Below are 18,952 nucleotides of genomic sequence, written 5' to 3'. Positions count from 1 at the left end.
ACATGCATTAACACACAGGCACACGCAACATACACTCAATACACAAGCACACACAACATACACTTAATACACAAGCACACACAACATGCAATGCCTAACACACCAACACACAAGCACACACAACACACAAACACTCAACACACAAACACTCAATACACAAGCACACACAACACAACATACACTCAATACCCAAGCACACACAACATGCAATGCCTAACACACCAACACACAAGCACACACAACACAAAACTATCTCAAATTCAAGCACATGCATTAACATGCAAAGACACACAAGCACACACAACACACAAACACACTCAACCCACAAGCATGCACAACACACAGATGCCTAAACAGACATTGACACAAGCACACATAACACAGAAACCACATACATCAACGTGCAAGCACACAGCCCACAAACCAACTCAACAGGCAAGCATACGCATCAACATGCAGACACACGTCAACACACAAGGACACACCCCAACACGCAAGCACACACATCAACACACAAGCACACACAACAAACAACCTCAACATGCAAGCACATGCATTAGCACACAAGTATACACAGCACACAAGCACACACAACTCACACACACACCACACACAAGCACACACAACACACAAATACATAAACACACATCAATACACAAGCACACACACACCAACACATTAACACAGACACACACATCAACAAATAAACACAGATGAACACACAGCACACACATAGACACAGGAGTGACAACACACACCCTACTTCACAAGCACGTGACATGAGCACACCCACACTGTCCTGCAGGTACCACCTTTTCTTTTTAAAGTCACACGTATTTTATTCAGCCTCACGCAGTGTCTTCTGATTTATGATAATTGTCCATAAAAGCAAAAACACAGAGGATTCTAACCCCGCAGTTTCTAGGCGTTAATGGGCATAAAATTATGCCGTAGTTTTTTCTGAAAAAAAGGGAGGGGAGTCCAAAGCACGTCCTCGTGTTGACCTCGGAGGGCACTGGACGGAGAGGCCGCGGAGAGCCTCATGTGACAGCCGCCCTGAAGCTGCGTGTGCCAGGAGCAGACCTGGGCAGTGGGCACCCCCGCGGGATCCCGGTGAGCGCTGCCCGGAGGACTACGAGGGAGACTCATTTCCATATCAAACCCGATTTAGATGAAACGTCTTGGTTAGGGAAAAAAAGCCAGTGTGCATCAATAGCCCCTTGATTAGATTTTCATCTCCTGAGCAGACAAATATGAATATTTATTACCATGAATGCAGATCTTTCTCTTTCCATTGCTCTGATCTTGAATATTATCTATTGCTAATTTTTATGAAAATTTGGGCAACATAATGTTTTCACGTAAACTGACAGTTCTTGAGATAATCCCGTTATTGTCTGGTTGGAAATGACAGCTTCCGCTCATTCATGTGTTAACGAGGGATTAAATATTGTTTTTCATTCCCATAATCTAAGATGGACTGGAAATTAAAAATCGAACATTGTGTATTAGCTGGGCTTTGAGGACCAGAATTGGTTTGCATTTGCTTAGAGAAGATCTGCAAATTAGCAGTTGAACAATTAGTGCCTCTGTGTCACTGTGAGGCGGCCGTAGGAAACGCGGGAGGCTCCTCCTCCGAGTCGCAGAGCACGCTGCAGGGACTCCACGGAAGGACGTGCTCGGGCCCGGCCGGCCCCAGGGAGCATCCAAGGGAGCGCCGGGTGCTGGGCAGGACGCCTGAGGAAGGAGTATCTGACCACCCACACTGAGACCACTAGTGGTCAGTTTAGCAGGCTGGCCTGTGGAGACTGGCCTCCCTTGCTATGGCTGGAGAGCCCCCTGGGAGTGTGGTCTGACCCCAGAGAGCGCCTAGACACACCCGCCCCATCTGCCCCGGGCTCGCCTCCCTCACTGCCCTGGCCTCTGTCGCATCTGACTGACTGCTTGATGGGACATAGGAAGAGGGCCCAGACACCGTCTTGTGGAGCTAATGAATAAAAAGAACCCAAGTTCAAGGAGAACCCCCAGACCTGACTACAGCCAGCAGTGTGGCTGACTGCGTCTCTGAATCTCTGGGTCACCCGGAGGGGGCTGTGTCTGGGAAGAAGATCTTTGCCGAGGTTACAAGGCACCACAGGGCCATGGTTGGGCCTGACCCCACAGGTTCAAGACCCGCCTCAGCCACTTAGTGAGACCTGTATGAAAACAGAAGACACAAGAGGGCGGGAGGAGACTCAGTGGTCAGCAACCCTGGGCTCAGTTTCAGGTGCTGAAAGCAAGAGGAGACGGTCAGGACCCTGCCACACGGAAGGACCATCTTGGGAGGGCACAGGGGGAAGTGGCCTTGAGCTGCAGTCTCCAGCACTGGGAGGCTGAGCACCCCGTCTGACCCCCGGTCTGGGACCCTGTTGTGGCCCTAGAGTGGAGGGCACGGCCCCACCCTGAGGCGTGTCAGACGCTGGCCTCCACGTTGGGCCTTGGGAAACCTCAGCACTGTCCAGGGCTTGGCAACGCTGCTCCTTAGGAGCCTCCGTTTCCTTTATGATCTCAGTGAGATACGTGAAGCCGCCACTCAGTGACAAGGTTTGCACTCACTGGAGCCAGAGAGTCTGTGTGACCGTGCCACTGGCCCATTGTCACCGACAAGAAAGGGAGGCGCTGACATATGAGTCACCCCAGCATCTAGCACCCCTCGCACTTTTAGACATAAGAGACCAGAACGTGGTTCCCATGATACACCAATAGACCAGGCCACGGCACCCCAGGGCACACACGGGGCCAGGCCACGGCACCCCGGAGCACACCTTCCTAGTTTCATCCACATGGTCATCCACATGGTGGGGTTCACTCTTAACATCTGTGACTGCAGGTAATAACCTCCTCCTCTTCAGCCCCTGGCTCAGGACTGTGTTATCCCTATTCTTTGGTTTTCAGTGCATTGCAGTTACAGGCGATTGGGGGTTCACGTTGGCGTGCTCAGACACACATTCCAGTGTCCTCCCCTTCGACCCTCTGGCATAGGGTTTGCAGACACAGAGGCCCTGAGAACAGCTGTCCCTTGAGAGAAACTCGTCTTCCTATAGTAAACTCCGCCAGGAGGGCGTCCTGAGGCAGGCAGAGGAGGGGCGCTCTCTCGGAGCCCCGCTGGCTGGCCCTGCTCTCCAAAATCTCCACAGCCCCAAGCGCCCTGCTTCCTGGGTTTTGCCATGACGCTATGATGAAGTCCAACCTCTGTCCAACCTCCTGGATGCGTGCTCACCTCTCCAGGTACTGCTCTGGGTGCACAAGGCATGTACTTAATGAATTGTTCTTCTCATCAGCCTACAGTGTTCAGTCCCTGTGGTGCCTGCCGGGTCTGCGGAGGGTGTGTGTCGGGGCAGAAGCTGGCTGTAGATCCACGTAATAGACTTCATTATTTCTGGAGAGGCTGACTTGGCTGGGAAGGCCAACTGTCCCTGCAAGAGAAGAGCAAGGTATGGCATGCCCAAAGGAGGGGCCTCAGGCCAGCTGGTTCCAGACAGGACGGTGCAATCGTGACCTCAGGGCACTGCCAGTTGGTCTGGTTTCCCAAAAGATGCATTCAACTCCTAACCCCCAGCTCTCTCAAATGTGGACTTACTTGGGAAGGGGGTCTTCGCAGGAGTCGTGAGGCTACGATAGGCCTGCATCTGCTATGACTGTGTCCTTCTGAGAAGAGGCACACTCTCAGAGGGAAGATGTCCCTGTGACACAGGCAGAGTTTGGAGTGGTGCCTGTACAGGCCAAGGGCTGGCCAGGCTCTGTGGCCACCAAAGGCTGGAGGACCCAGGAAGGTCCCCTAGGAATGCTGGAGGGAGCGAGGCCCTTGATGCTGGACCTCTCCCTTCCATCAGGTGAGAAGAACCCTTTGGACCTTCTCCCTGATGGCACTTGGTTGGCACCCCCAGGGCACTGATGCCCAGGACACCTATGCCATGTTTTTGGGCAGCAGGAGCCCAGCAGCAGTTCCTGGGCTCAGAGACACCAAGAACTTGTGAGGACCTTGGGAGTAAGTAGGGACAGTCACAGTTGAGTCCTGGGAACCAACTCAAGTCCCCAGGCCTGCAGAACAGGGTGAGAGAGCCACACTGTTCTGGGGTCACAGGGAATGCCATGGTTTATCCATGAAGTTCCTGTCTTCTGGGTGAGGACAGGGACTGAAGGGCCCGGGAAGTGTGCCCGTGGCATTCTGGTGTGGAGGGGACAAAGCTCTGTCATCCTGCACCCCTGGTGTATGTGGCCTCAGCTGAGGTGAGCACGTGTCTGTGGACTTCTGATGACATGCCCACAGCCCTGTGCAGGCTGCTCCGATGCCCCAGGCCCAGCTTCAAGGGGCTCCTATCGGGGAGGCCCTCCCGCTGGGGAGAGGCCACCACACATCTTGGCAAGCAACGCAAGCCCAACTCGCAGCCTGCTGCGTTCGGGGCCGAGCTCCCTCATGTCTATTTTGATGTGGGAGTATTTTGAGCTGACGTTTGATTACATTTTATGCTGTGCTGCCCAGTTCCTTCGTCAGGATGAGAAAAACCTTGCTTTCTCACGCCCATGGCACCAGGCACAGGCGAGGGTTTCCATCGGTGCTTGGAGATGGCCGGTCTGAAGGAGCAGAGGGGACAGCATGGCTCCAGGAACAGGTAGCAGCAGCAGTGCACCAGGCTGGTGCTGGAGAGGGTCCTCTGCTCTGCCAGGGACAGGGGGCTCCGCGGCCCAGGGCCAAGGCTCTGTTCCACCGTGGCTCTGGGCTGGGGAAGGGCGGTCTGAATGCGGTAGGAAGGTCGGTGTGAGAGCGCCGGGGCCAGGGGGCCTGCAGGCTGCACGTAGCTCATGACCCTGCCCACTCCCGGGCAGCTCAGGGTGTCCCTGTGCACATCGGGCAGGATGCTGGGCGCTGGAGACAACATGATGACCAGGACACACGTGGCCTCCCTCCTGAGCGCATAGCTGAACAGGCGGCAGAGCCCAGCACACGCTGCGGTGAAGCACCCAGGGAGGAGGGGACGGCTTCTGCACAGAGCAGGAGCCGGGCTGCTCGCACCCTGCGTCTCACACACTTGGGGACCTTCCCAGCCCTGCTGAGCTGCAGCTGACCATCTCCGCTGTACCCCGGAAGGTATGAGGCGCGAAGGTTTGCCACATCCCGGAGGGGCTCCCACGTAGAGGCCACCGTTCAGTCTCTCCGCCGACCTGTCCTGGGCTCCTTGGGGCAGAGGAGGCTCTGATGTGAAGTCTCTGGTGGCTGGGGCTTGCAGGACCCGGCAAGAGCAGGGGAGGCCAGGGCCAGCAGCTGCTGTGAGTGTCCAGGTGATCACCTGTCGGGCCCACGTGCCCGCCCAGAGCCCAGTTCCAACCTAGAGCCAAAGGCCAGGACGGGAGACCTTCTGGACGTCTGAGCTGCAGAGGAGCGCGTGGGAAACCAGACGCGGGCTGGGGGCTGGCTGTGCCGGACCAGCCCCCGCTGCTGCTTCCCCATGCCATTGCCTGTGCCTCGGTTCCCCACCTGTGCCACATGTCGCCTCCAAGGGACAGAAGACGTGACGTCTGCAGAGAGGCTGCAGGAGGAGGCTCGGTCACTGCAGCGGGCTGGGAGGCCTGGGCGACTGCTCTCTTCACCCTCGGCTGCTCTGAGAGCCGGCCCAAGCTCGGGGAAGCTGCAGCGGGAAGGCCACCTGCTGGCACCTCCACACTCTGAGAACAGGGGCCAGAGGCGGAGCCTGGGGCAGACTCCCCTGGACCAGGAGCAAGCCATGGCTGAGCGGGAGTCCCATGGCACATCTGTCGAGCCCCCCAGCCTCAACGAGGCACTGTCCCAGGCCACCCAGGATGGCGCACCATGTCCCTTTGATCCAAGGGCACACCATGCTCATTTTCACACAAATCAATTGAAAATGTTAGAAAAGGGCAAGGAAGCGGTGGGGGGAGGTGAGGTGGGGTTGCCACAGCCACTAGCGAACCCGGTGATTTCATTTTCCGTGACTATTTACTCTGATACAGAATAAAAATTGAATTTGTTGCTATGGCAACTGCCACATCACACAGCCCCTCTCCTGACTTTAAGTCCCAGAAAAGTATGGAAAAGGCATTAATGAGCCCATGTGACACGGGGAGCCCCGCGCCTTGAATAGACCTCAGGGGAAAGGGATCCTTTGTAAGAAATTCCTGTTTGTCCACACACGTTACCATGTCACACGTATTCACATGTGATCTCTGCTTGAGAAGGCAGGTCGAGGACAGCTCAGGGGCGGAGGAAGGGACGTGCTGCGAGTGCCACTGCTGGGCACCATCCCACTCGGAGCTGTCCATCAAGTCCACTGTCTTCACGGGGAGCTGACTGGGTGCAGGACTGCTCAGGGGCCTGGACTTCCGTCCACCCTGCTCTCCCGGGTCTTGGAAGGGCTGACCCGGAGCAGCCTGGGATGGATGGCCAGGGAGGTTATGTGATTCCATGCAGGTCTCCCTTTCCAGGGCAAATCAGGAGTACTTACAAGGAACAGGCGGTTTTTAGGACTCATGTGCTTTTGTGTTTAAGAGAAAAATGGTTTCTCCTCCCGAGGAATGCAGATCGAAGGAGGGTGAGCGCAGCAGGGAGGGACAGGGAGTGGCCTTACCCTGGCCTGGGCCCCTGGGCCTCCTTCATGTCCCAAGACCTGCAGAGGCTTGGCCACTGCTCCTGGACCATGCCAAGGAGGTCACCGGACCAGCTTTGGGGAGGCAAGCACCCGTCACCTGAAACCTTCTCCTTCCGGCTGGGGACCAGTGTGTGCGGCCTGGTTTTCCCTGGCTCAGGGGGTCTGGCCTGCACACTGGTTCTTGGACCAACCTGGACCAAGAGCAAGCCTGGTCGAGATGGAGTCCACTGCCCACCTGTCCAAGGCCCCCAGCCTCAGCTCTCTCAGGTGCCCCTGAGCACCTGTAACCAGGGCATCAGCACCATCTCACGCTCAGTCCCTGCCTCACTGCCACACCCCGGTGGCAACCCTGACCTCTGCATCCTTCCAAATCCCCACACTTCTCCTGGGAGGGGGTGTCTGTCCTCCCATCAGACGCTCTTGAGCACATGGTTCCTCACTTCCCGTCAGCCCAAAGGCACGTGGAGGCATGCTCAGTGTGGCTGGGAGGGCTTCCTGGGGCCACGGGGGTGCTTCCCAGGGGAACATGGTTGACTTGCAGACATGGTGGCCTGGGAGAATCCTATTACACGCCAGTACAAACATGCCACATGAAATACACCCGCTGTTTTGTACATTTGCCATGCTCCAATAAAACATTGAACCAGTAAAGAACAAGTGAGGTACCGCAAGCAGGCGGTCACAGTTGTGTTGACTGACAGGAGCAGTAGGGTCACTGAGGCACACACCTGGGGGGAGCCCCAGCAGGACCACGGCCTGCTGCAAGTGGTCAGTGACTGACAGGCCACTGGTGGCCGGAGGCAGCTGATGTTAAGTGAACCAGATCCAGACTCGGGGATCCAGGAGGTGGGGGTCTGTCTCAGACCCTATTTTCTATCCAAGTCTACACCCGAATCGCCCCTCTCCAGCTCCTCTGACCTGCACACGCGGCCACCTTGCTCATCCACCCAAGGCCTGTCCTGCCTCTGCGCACACCAGTGCTCCTTCTGAGCGTCCCAGGAGGAGCCCTGGCAGGTCAGGTGTTCTGCCTCTCTAAGTGACCGCGCCCAGTGACCCACAGTGCCCTGGTGCTCACACCACAGGTAAGTGACACAGTGCTGCTCCCACACGTGTGCACATCACCGCCTGACTCCGTAGACATGACCGCCGAGGAACAGGCAGGTGGAGGTGTGTGGGACCTCTCAGTTCCCGTCACAACATCCTGAGAATCTACGCTGATGTCCAAGGAAGAAGTCAATTCAGAGAGAGCTCCCGGATGCCAGCCTGTCCTGCCCGGTCCCTGCGACGCTGCCCTCCGGTGAGCGAGGACACTGCCAGCTGCTCAGGCGCAGAGCTCTGGGGCTGGTGAGGTCATGGCAGAGTTCCGTGTGTCTGACTGGGTTCTGCCCACGGCGGGGGCTTCAGGTCAGCTGTGCCCCGACTGTGTTTCCCTCTGTCCTCACGTGGCGAATGGCCCTCTCCACCCGAGTCCCAGGACGGCGGCCAGGGAGACAGAGGGTCAGGTGGAGTCCTATTCTTTTAGCTACAGATGCTCCTGCCCTGCTGCTTTCTCAAGCTGCCGGCCTGCCCCACAGCACACGCACAGAGACGCAGCACACCGTCTTTACCTAAGGAACAAGACTGCCTGCTACCCATCGGCGGCGACCCCGACCTGAAGGGGAGCCGTGTGGTGCCACAACAGCCCCCAGACAGGAGGGGCTGTGGTCTGTGTGTTCTCTGGGCTGGGAACCTCTTTGGGTCCCACCTGCCGGTCAGCACTCCCAACTGTTGGCCCTGCCCCGACCGCCAGCCTGTACTCAGCCAGCTTGACCGGCCGTCCCCACTGCACCAGAGACACAGCTCAACGGCCTCGTGGGAGCGCCAGAGCCCCTGGCACCCTGCAGGCAGATGCAGCCTTCCTCTCTTCTCCTCTGGGGAATGTTGCTCGAGAGGTTCCCTCACCTGTGGGCAAGGTCCCTCTAGGTCAGTCATCCCCTGGGCAAACCCAGACTCACCAGACTGGTACCTGGGCAGTCGGGCAGGACGTGCCCTTCCCCAAGCTGCATGACAGCAGCATGCAGGTGCGTGGCCTGCTGGGCCACGTGCTCCTGCCCATTCATTGTCTGAAGTCTACATTGAGCGTCCACGTCCTCTCAGCCATCCCCGAGCAGCTGGATTTGGACTTTGAAGCTATGGAAAGCCGCAGAAGCGCTCTGGGAAGACAGGAAGGGACATGGCGTCTGTGGGGGAGCAGAGCGGCCTTCTCAGGTCATTTCCAGCGGGACTGTCGAGCGTCCCAACCCCCTCCAGCCACACACAGGCACATTCACATGGCCAGTGGGGACAGAGCAGGACGGGCTCCCAGACCTGGGGGCCGGTGGGCGTGGCACGCTCTTGGCCACGCAGCCCTTTCTCTGAACAGAGCTCGGGCTCGGGGGGCAGGAGGAGCGCAGAGCTAGAGGAGCAGGCCCGCAGGAGAGGCTCCAATGGGGGCTCTTCAGTGTCTGAAAGCTGTGCTGGCCCCATGCGCCCCAGGTAGGCAGGAGGTCCTGCCTAGTGGGGAGCTCACTACCTGTGGCCGCTCTGTGGCTGGCCACGTGGGTCTGAGCCGCTCTTCCAAGGATTCGGAACCCGCTGCTCTGGGCTCTCCCTGCGGAGGTCTCGAACCTGCTGGGGCAATGCCAAGGCTCGGGGCCAGCCACCTTCACTCACCAGCAGACGTGAGGCCAGCAAACCCTGCGGCTCTGTGTTCACGGCCACCGTCAGGGCCCAGAGCAAATCCTGGCTCCAGCTACCCGTGTGGGGGCCGTGCCCATCAACCACCACCTGGAAAAATCACCCAGGTAGGTTTTCTCCCCAGAGTTTCAGCTTTTCATTGGGGTTATTATGATTTTCCTTTGGAGGACACGTGGATTTATTAATTTGAATAAAATGGAAAATTTCAATATTTCAGAAATCAGATTGTGAAATACATCAAAATGCCACCCATCTACTTGATGGCATGCGCTGTAATCTGCTCATTCCCTTAAATCTTGTTTGGATATTTCTATTTGGCTTAAAAGGTTTGAATTCTACTATTTGTCACCATAAGTGTGAATCACAAGTGCCAAGGAGAGAACTGTAAGTGCTGCTAGATTTCCAGTAATCACACTGCTTTACACCCAGATTTAGGAATTAGAAGAAGTCTAGTACATCTAGAAACCAGAACCGTCAAATCAGGCCTTCTGAGCGAGGGAAGGGGAATCAGGAGAAACGTACCATCAGGTTTTTAAAATCTCTCAACTCGTGCCCTTTTCTTCATTCCAGGTCTGCTCCAAACCTGTCCACGTCCCTCCCTCCATCAAGACTGGTCTGCACTGGGATTCGCCAGGTGGAAAGTTAAGTGGACATGCAGAGGTCCAGCTTCACAGGCCACAGGAGGACGCCAGTCAGTTTCAAGGTGGAGAGACGCTGTCGTTCACAGTGGGACGTCCACATGGAAAAGGACAGGAGGGAAGAGGGCTGGTCTCCACCTGCCTGTGGGCCAGAGACATGCCCGGAGACCGCCAACCAGAGAGAGGTGGACTCTCACGGACAGACTCTCACCAGGGGTGACACGTGCTCTAGGGTTGGGTCAGTCTCTGTCCCTCAAGGTGGAAAGGTCAGTCTTCTGGTCACCTGGGGACCAGACGGCTGTTAACTCCAGCCAGGACAGAAGGGAGAAACTGCTGCTATGACGGAGGGTCTGCCCGGGCCTTGCCTGCCCCTGTCAGAGGACCCTGGCCACAGGGTTCACTCAGCCTGGGTTCACTCCTGGACACTGGGCACCAGACCCACCACAGTAAGAACCAGAGAGAGCCCTGCCCTCGTGGGGTTCACTCCAGGGGAGCTGGAGGGGCACAGGGTGAGGTCCCGGTTTCCTCTCAGAACTACTCCCCATCACCTACACCGATTCTGGACTCTTCAGGCCCAGCACCTCCTAGAACATGTTTGCAGGTAGGGAGGAGGGAAAGCCGGAACCGAGACCCACATTAAGCCTAGGGCCTTAAGAGCCGCCCGCCTGCTGGGGAGCGGAGGGGAAGCCGACCCCCAGACCCTGCCACCTGTTGGGGGGCAGGGACTTCAAGCTGGGAAGCTGACTGAGCAGGGGTCCCCCGGGACATCAGAGCAGGCGCAGAACTTGTACACAGAAGCCCCACAGGAGACCTACACTCCCTGCTGAAGACAGAGTCACAGTGACAAAGCCAAGTCCTCATAACCACACAGGAAATGAACTCCCTGGGGGGACTACGATGCCATGGGCACGCGCTGTAGAGACCCAGGATCAGGAGACAAGAAAAGATCGAAACTACAAAACAGATAGGTTAAAGTTGATTCAGAAGATAAAAGAAGGCATCAAACCCATAATAAAAGCAGAAGACAACAGGAAACAAGAACAGATAGATCTGAAAAAAAATCAAACATGACACTTTTTTCTAGAAATTAAAAACATAATGATCAAGAAGGGCATCTAACACTTGAATTTTATAACAGATTAGACACAGAGCAAAGGGGGTTTGGGAGATAATGGAGGGAATGACCCTCAGGGTAGCCCTAGAGATGAAGAGGTGCGGGGAGGGAGAGCCAGAGATGGAGGGCGAGGGTCCAACACCTGTCTGGTCAGGAACTGCGCCGGAGTGCTCACTGTGCCCAGGTGTCTGCTACCTCAGTGGACCTTCTGAGAGCCCCCGAAGTGGACACTGAGATTACTCCACTGGATGGCAGAGGAAACTGGGCCCAAGGTCAGGCCCGAGGGACTGGAACGTGGCAGAGGAGCCCAGGCGCGAGCAGAGTGGGACTGACCATGGACAGCAAGTCACCTGTCCGCCTCCAGCTCCTCCAGGCTCCATCCCCCACAGGTTCGGGGGCTCCGTCCCCTGGCTCAGGTTTGTGTTGGCGACAGTAAGGAGTTCAGCGAGTACCTGTGGGGGCCGTGCCTGGGGGGCAGGTGTCAGTGGGCTGTCTTTCCACAGAAGAGCAGGAAGGGGCGTCCAAGTGCCCGGCACTGGCCACCCTGCCGTGAGCCCTGGGACCTTGCCTGCCACGCTGTCGGCCTGCCCAGCCCTCCTCTGGACAGCACCCACTTCGTGCCAACAGAACACACTTTCCAGCCATGGCCGGGTTCCGCGTGGCCCAGCTGCGGCCTCTCGCAGGAAGACTGGCCGTTCCGACTTTTCCCCGATGGGTGCACCAGCGCCCTTGGCCCTCATCAGCCTGGTCCACTCCCAGACACTGGACACCACTGCTCCTCCTGGAAGGACCGGAACCTGAAACACTCCTACCTGCTTGAGCAGGGGCAGGGACAGGCAGCCATGTCTGCCCTCCCACCACGGGCTGGCCCTCCCAGCACCTGTCCTCTCTGTCCGGGGACACGGACAGCTCCTGGGAGCCCAGGACTGACTTTCTCTCGCCCTCATTGGCTGCTGAAGACAGCGAGCTGGTCACTGGAGGCCAGGATGCCTGCAGCAGGAGCGTCGGCACCGACGGCACCATGACACTGTGTCTGCCAGGCCCCGGGTGATCTCGGAGCACCCCACCAGCGCCGGCGTGCCCGCACTCTGCCCCTCTGCTGCCGGGCACTCCAGCCCGCCCGCGTGCGCTTCTCGGGGGCACAGGGCCTCTGCTGAGGAGCGCGGCGGCCAATTAGGCGACTCTGCTTTCAAGAGCCCAAGGCCCAGGGCTGGTGAAGAGGAGATGTCCCCACAGAAGCAGCCACTCTTTAAGTGGCTCCACAAGGACGTTTCCACCACGCGGCAGGGACACTCATAAGTCAGGGCTACTTCACAGTTAATTATCTTTAATGGCAAGTGCTGTGAAATCTGAAATCTCAGACGCAAGGGCATAGATTGGTTTCAGTCCCTGCTGACTTACGAGTGGCCACATACCTCTCCTGAGGGGAACCAGTCTGCTGCTCTGGAGCAGTTCGTCAGCTGCCCCGAGGCCGGGAGGGTGGCCATGAGGAGCAGGGAGCAGTGAGACCAGCCTCCCTCCCTCCCTCACTGACAGCCTGCCCAGGAGCCAGCCTGGCCGGGCTGGACACAGGTGTCGGGGGACTTACATCACACCATGAAGCACCGTGCTCATGTCTTTCCCAAATATCTCTTTAAATAATGAGACTCAAGTATGTCCCCCGACCCCCGGGAGCCACGATTTCAGGGACCGCTCGTCCTCACCACTTCAGCAGTTATGACACACTGGGAAGAAAGGCTCGTCTTCTGGTACCTTCTCTGCCTGGCTTATCTGTGACTGATCTTTCCTGGGAACACACCATTACGACGCCGACGGCGACCTGCGACAATGCCAACTTTGCCACCACCTCTCATCGGCATCGCCAGCCAAAGGGGGCCAATCGCCGGCCACCCTTTCTCCCCGGCATAGTGAGTCCAAGCACCGCTCGCACTTGCTCCCCAGACGCCGCCAGATGCGACCCACGCTGCCCACCAGAAGTGAGGATGCGCCTCACTGGACTCACCGGCCCGACGCCACTGTGAAGGATCCTCAGTCCAGAAGCCTTCTCCAGCTGGTCCTTGTTGTCAGCTGTTAGGAGAAATCAAGAAGCAGAGGGGTCAGCCTAGGGAAGGGTCCTGGGGCACACAGCCGAGCAGTCTCCTGTCCTGACAAGTCCCAGGTGGCTGCCAGGGGCCTGAGGGGGAGATTCCCCAGGCCCCCATCCCGCTGCGCTGCCCTGGCGAGCCCTGCCCGGGAGGGGTGGCGGTCAGAAGCCGTCTACTAGGAATCCACAGGACGGTCAGGGCTTGATGAAACTGTATGGAGTCCTGCTTTGAAAACCAGAGTCTTTTTAAAAATGAGGTAGTGTTATTAATCATGCCATCACTGGGGACAGTGTTCCAGTAGCTAGCGTCGCGTCACCTGCAGGCAGGGCTGCAAGTGTGCCCCCCACCCCCGTCACAACGCAGAGCCACCCAGTTCCCCCCTCAGGGCCCAGCGAGAAGCAAGCAGATGGCCCTGCTCTGAGGCAAGCCCCCCCTGGCCCCTGCCTGGCTCTGACGAGGACGACTTCCAGGGATGGGCCACTTCACTGCCACGCCGGAGGACACGAGCTGTGGACACAATCAGCCGAGGCAAACAGAAACGCCGTTACCCCAGGGCTGCAGCAGACCACTGCCCCACAGCAGCGGGGGCCAGGGCACCGCCCTTGTGCCCCACTCTGCAGAAGTCCTCTCTGACAAAGTCCCTGTCACTCTGGAAATGGAAACTAGAAAAAGAGGGAACTTTACTGGAAACCCCATGAGTGGCCGGGCGGCCGGGAAGGGGCAGTCCCCTTCACTCTGTGACACTCCTGCCCGAGTCCTGGTGGGGAAGCCACCTTCAGAGCCACACACTGCCACCCAGCTGCAGCCCTTCCCTGGGGCTGCCACCATCTAGGACAAAGTCTCCCCTTGAACAAATGGATGTCATCGTTTCCCCCACAGGTAACGTCCCAGGCTCTGGAGGACCGAGGCCGGCGTGGAAGTGGCTGGGTTGGAGCAGAAAGGCTCTGGGACGGGAGCGGCACCAGGGCGGGGGGCACCGTGGATGGAAGGGAGGACTCGTTACGGCACACACGGCCACCAGTTTATCGGCCTCCTGCCACAAAGGAAGCATTGCCACTCACTGGCAAGCTATTTGGGGTGGGATAATAGTGAACTCTTAAATAGGCTTAGGAAGAGAAAGTGCATAAAAATGAATTAAAACACCCCGGTGTCGCCACAGAGCAGGGTCAGACTTCAGAGCCAGCCCAACAGCCAGGAGGGATGATCCAGTCGGGGCGCCGCTTCTACTGGAGGCCAGGTGGCGAGTGCTCGCAGGCCCTGTCTGAGCAGGAGGAGGGTGGTGGGCGGGGTGGCTGGGGCTTGGTGTGTTCCGATAAAACTTCATACAGAAGAGCCAGAGGGCAGGGAGTCCAGAGGACACTGTCACTGCTTCTGAAGGGTGGGATGGCCTCAACCCTGCCTGGAAGCCGATCTAGACTGAGAGGCAGCTGCAGGAAGTGGCCGCTGCGGCCGTCAGACCCTGTCACAGATCTGGTGCTCTGGGGGACTTCAGGGGCTCCTTAACCTGCTATCCTAAGATTCCCTTTGGGCGTGTGTGCAAGAGTGCTTTTTGATAAATCAGTCTGAGATGATTCACTCAGTACACAGAATAACCCGAGGGATCGCAAAGCATCCTTAGGGTTTCATTGGCAGTGTGGGACCTGACCGCCAGACTGGACCTCTTGGAGCTGAGGAACAGGGACACTGAGCCACATTCCTGACACGGGCTCCCAGGTGGCCACGAGACCTGCAGGGCAGAGTCTGTACCACCTGCCCGTTTCCAGGCCAGGGCCGGTGCATCGGTGCTCAAATGCTTGGGTCCTTTTCCAACAGGCCCAGACGCATGTCTCTTGGTGCTTGTGGCCTGTCTGCAGACTGCCCTGACCGCTCCTCAACTTAGTTTGGTCACAACCACCAGCAGTGCCGCAGACAACCTGACCGGGCGCTTGAGCACGATTGTTCTTAAAATACCAATGAGTTTCAAGTCAGGGGAGGGACTGGTTTGCTTCCAAAGTAATTCAAGGCTCAACTCTAAATAAAAATTGGAATAATAAAGTCCATACCACCAGTGAAAGGCTGGCAGTCACTAGAAGTCCTCCTTACCCAGCCCCCAGAATCACCTGGACCGCGGGTTTCAGCAGGTGCTTTGGAAGCAGAACACCCACGTTCCACAGCAGTGCACCGAGACTCAGGCGGGTCTCTATGCCCTAGGATCTGGCCATTGTGACCCGTGGTCTTCCCCTCACCAGGACCAGTGGCCAGCAGTCACGAACAGCGTCCCCAGTGGTCTCCTGGCATGTGTGACCACTTAGGAAAACCAGGAAGCGTAAGACTCTTCCCTGAGGAGCAGGAGCTGAATGCAGCACCCAGGGAGCCCTTTGTCAGAATAAAAGGAGAAGGCTGCAGGTGGAAAGTCCTGGGCCACCGGGGGCTCCGTGGCAGTGTGAAAACACAGTGAGGGGGACACAGGTGGAGGTGGGATGGTCCCAGGTGGTGGTGGGGTGAGGCCGTTTGGTAATGGCAGGATGGACCTGGCGAGGGCAGGCTATTACCTGGGAAATCAAAGTCAGCCATTGGGGATCCCCTCATTCAACCAGCATCCCCAGGATACCATGAATAGCTCCGCCCCGCCCCCTGAGTGCCCACTCGGGCGTGTGGCTGGGAGGGAGGCGCTGTCTTGGGAGCAGCAGGGCAGTCCCCTGGCTGCGGCTGCCCTTGTACTCTGCTCTGTGCCCTGTGCCCCACATGCTCAGGGGAGGCTGCAGCCTGGAGCTCCCCCCCACCACCTCTGCACCCGTCAGGGCCTCTGGGTGCTTGTGTGTCATACTGCTGGCCAACTGGCCTTCTGTTTCCAGCCTTAGAAGGACACAAGCTCACTAGAGCTGCAGTGTCTAAAAGACCGACCAGAACAATTCCAGGGGAGGAGACGTTTATTTGGGGCTCACGGTTTCAGAGGTCTCAGTTCACAGACAGAGACTCGGTTCCTCAGGGCTCAAGGTGAGGCTAAATATCATGGAGGAAGAATCCGGCAGAGGGAGGCGGCTCACGTGACGACCAGAAAGCCGAGAGAAACTGCACTCGCCCGATGCACACACCCAGTCACCCCGAGGTCCTCCTCCAGCCATAACACCTGCGCAGTGACCACCCAGGTAATCCCGCCAGGGGATTAATTCTGTGATTGGGTAAGACTCACAACCTAATCGGTCCTCCTCTGCACCTTCTTGCACTGTCTCACACGTGAGCTTTCGAGGGACACCTCACATCCAAACCCAACAGCTGCTGTTTCCAAAACCTCCACAAGAGCAGAGCCTCCTCCTCTTTTCTACCAGTGAGTTTCCCTCTGATGCTCTAAAGTCGCATATAAAGCCACCCAGAAGCTCCCCTAACAGAGGCCCTGACACAGGCCACCCAGGCTCCTCCTGAGAAGTCGCCAGCCACACCCACTGCCATTTCGAAGGTCCACAGAGGGAGCCTTCACAGTGCCTCAGTTTCCCTTATGAAACCCCAACACTTGCTTGATGAGTGGCTGGAAGCTTAGGTAGGGCCCAGGCTCCTAGCATGGCCAATGACAATCAGTGTGTCTTTGGGACTGCAGCTGCCAGATCTATCCCTGTGGAGAGCAGGCTGCACCTGCCCTGGTGACTCCATGGTGTGTAGGACAGCAGTCCTCAGGCTGTGCCTGCCCTAGTGACTCCATGGTGTGTAGAACAGCAGTCCTCAGGCTGTGCCTGCCCTAGTGACTCCATGGTGTGTAGGACAGCAGTCCTCAGGCTGCGTCTGCCCTGGTGACTCCATGGTGTGTAGGACAGCAGTCCTCAGGCTGTGCCTGCCCTAGTGACTCCATGGTGTGTAGAACAGCAGTCCTCAGGCTGCACCTGCCCTAGTGACTCCATGGTGTGTAGGACAGCAGTCCTCAGGCTGCGCCTGCCCTAGTGACTCCATGGTGTGTAGGACAGCAGTCCTCAGGCTGTGCCTGCCCTAGTGACTCCATGGTGTGTAGAACAGCAGTCTTCAGGCTGTGCCTGTCTTGGGGGACTCCATGGTGTGTAGGACAGCAGTCCTCAGGCTGTGCCTGCCCTAGTGACTCCATGGTGTGTAGAACAGCAGTCTTCAGGCTGTGCCTGTCTTGGGGGACTCCATGGTATGCAGAACAGCAGCTCTCAGGCTGTGCTTGCTCAAAGTGATTCCATTTCATAAAGCAGTAGTCTGTCTTAGCTATTCCCTTTTTAGTCCTAGGGCCAAGGTGTAATGATTTTACACCTTGTTTGTACAAGTAAACAACCGCCATCTGCCCAACACAATCATAAGGCACAAACTAATCGTGCTATTAAACGTAGCCACCTGTGATCTTATCAAATCAAATTGGAAGTGCATGGATGCATGGGCTTATCAAACCCATATCTGAAAAACCAGGCTCATGAGCTCATCCAACATGTCAGACTGCTGAATGAAGTCACCCCCTCACCTAAGGCCCATGAAAGGCAGATCCCCAATACGGGATGTGGAGGTACCCTGAGGCCATCATCTGGTCCTCATCATGACCCTGGGAAATTCACCACAGTGGACCTACCTCCAGTTTCCAGCTCAGCGCAGCTTCTCCTGCCCATGATGGTGATTCCCAGCCCCCTCCAGGGTGCCCCTCAGCCGATGGCTCCTGCTGACCTCTGGAACTGCTGCCTGTCCTCCACACCCTTCCCCTGACAAGTTGGTTAAGCCCCTATCTGGCCCTGACAGCGAAGTGGCATTCTTTCTGCTCAGCCCCCTGAGCCCGTCAGCTGCTTTGATCCTTCCTACTGTAACCTACAGGTACCATCCCAGAAAGTGCCACCCGTGGCTGGGTGGTACAGACACTTTAGCTATCAGAGTAAAAGAACCTGCGGCTGCCCGGCTCTGGACTACCTGGTGACCTGCCAGTACCTGGTGACCTGCAGCTGCCGGGAGTGGTGCACCTGTGCGTTTACTGTTGCTCCAGAGTCTGCCGCTGTGGAAAGACAGCATGGATGGCCTAGGCTGAGGCGTGGCCTGCTCTCCCGTACGGCAGCCAGGCGTGCAAATCACAGAAGGTGCTGTTGCTCACTGCTCTAAAATGCCAGCAATGGAGCTGGGTGCGGTGGTGCGTGCCTCTGATCCCACGGCTCGGGAGGCTGAGGCAGGAGGACTGCGAGTTCAAAACCAGCCTCAGCAAAAGTGGGGCACTAAGCAACTCAGTGAGACCCTGCCTCTAATAAAATACAAAATAGGGCTGGGATGTGGCTCAGTGGTCGAGTGCCCCTGAGTGCGAGCCCATGTACCCCCTCCCCTCAAAAGCAGTAACGGCAGGGCTCTGTGCGTGCACAGGCTTCCCCAGACCACACGCCGGCAGGGCATCCCTCTGCCTTCCCCCGTGAGCGCCGCAGCCTCCTTGGCCGCCCTCCTCCACGTAGGCCGAGTGCCCCTGTGCCCTGGCCCCCTTGGCCCTTTCCTTGGGGTGCTGCCTCTGCTCCTAGCTGCTCCCTCAGCCTGGCCGCGGGGCACTCTGTGAACACTCTGCTGGTCCTGGCTGTCACCGCCAGCCCCTGTCAGGTTAGCCAGATGGAGCACGGCTGACGACGGCCCCCTCCACCGGCCCCTCACTCGCCCACCCACTGCCTCACTCAGGCATGGCCAGTGCCAGGCACCGGGGCCCTGGTGGGGTGAACAGGTCTCCTTGTCACTGGGGTGATTTCCGCCATCTGTCTGCGGGCTGTCCTGGGGGGTCTGCCCTGGCACGTGTGGTCTTGTGTGCCCAGTGTCCCCCTG

General features: G+C 57.7%; 1 protein-coding gene across 1 annotated transcript in view; it reads right to left on the bottom strand.

Annotated features, from left to right (window-relative positions):
- The window catches only part of Ptprn2 (protein tyrosine phosphatase receptor type N2), a 565,071-nt gene that overhangs the window by 195,889 nt on the left and 350,230 nt on the right, over positions 1–18,952 (bottom strand). Inside the window, exon 12 of the mRNA XM_071605349.1 lies at positions 13,114–13,178. Within this exon, the coding sequence (XP_071461450.1) occupies positions 13,114–13,178 (65 nt within the window). The remainder of the gene's footprint in view (positions 1–13,113; positions 13,179–18,952) is intronic.

This window comes from Marmota flaviventris, chromosome 1, assembly GCF_047511675.1.
Source record: "Marmota flaviventris isolate mMarFla1 chromosome 1, mMarFla1.hap1, whole genome shotgun sequence".
Taxonomy (NCBI): domain Eukaryota; kingdom Metazoa; phylum Chordata; class Mammalia; order Rodentia; family Sciuridae; genus Marmota; species Marmota flaviventris.
This window is presented reverse-complemented; position numbering and strand designations above follow the sequence as displayed.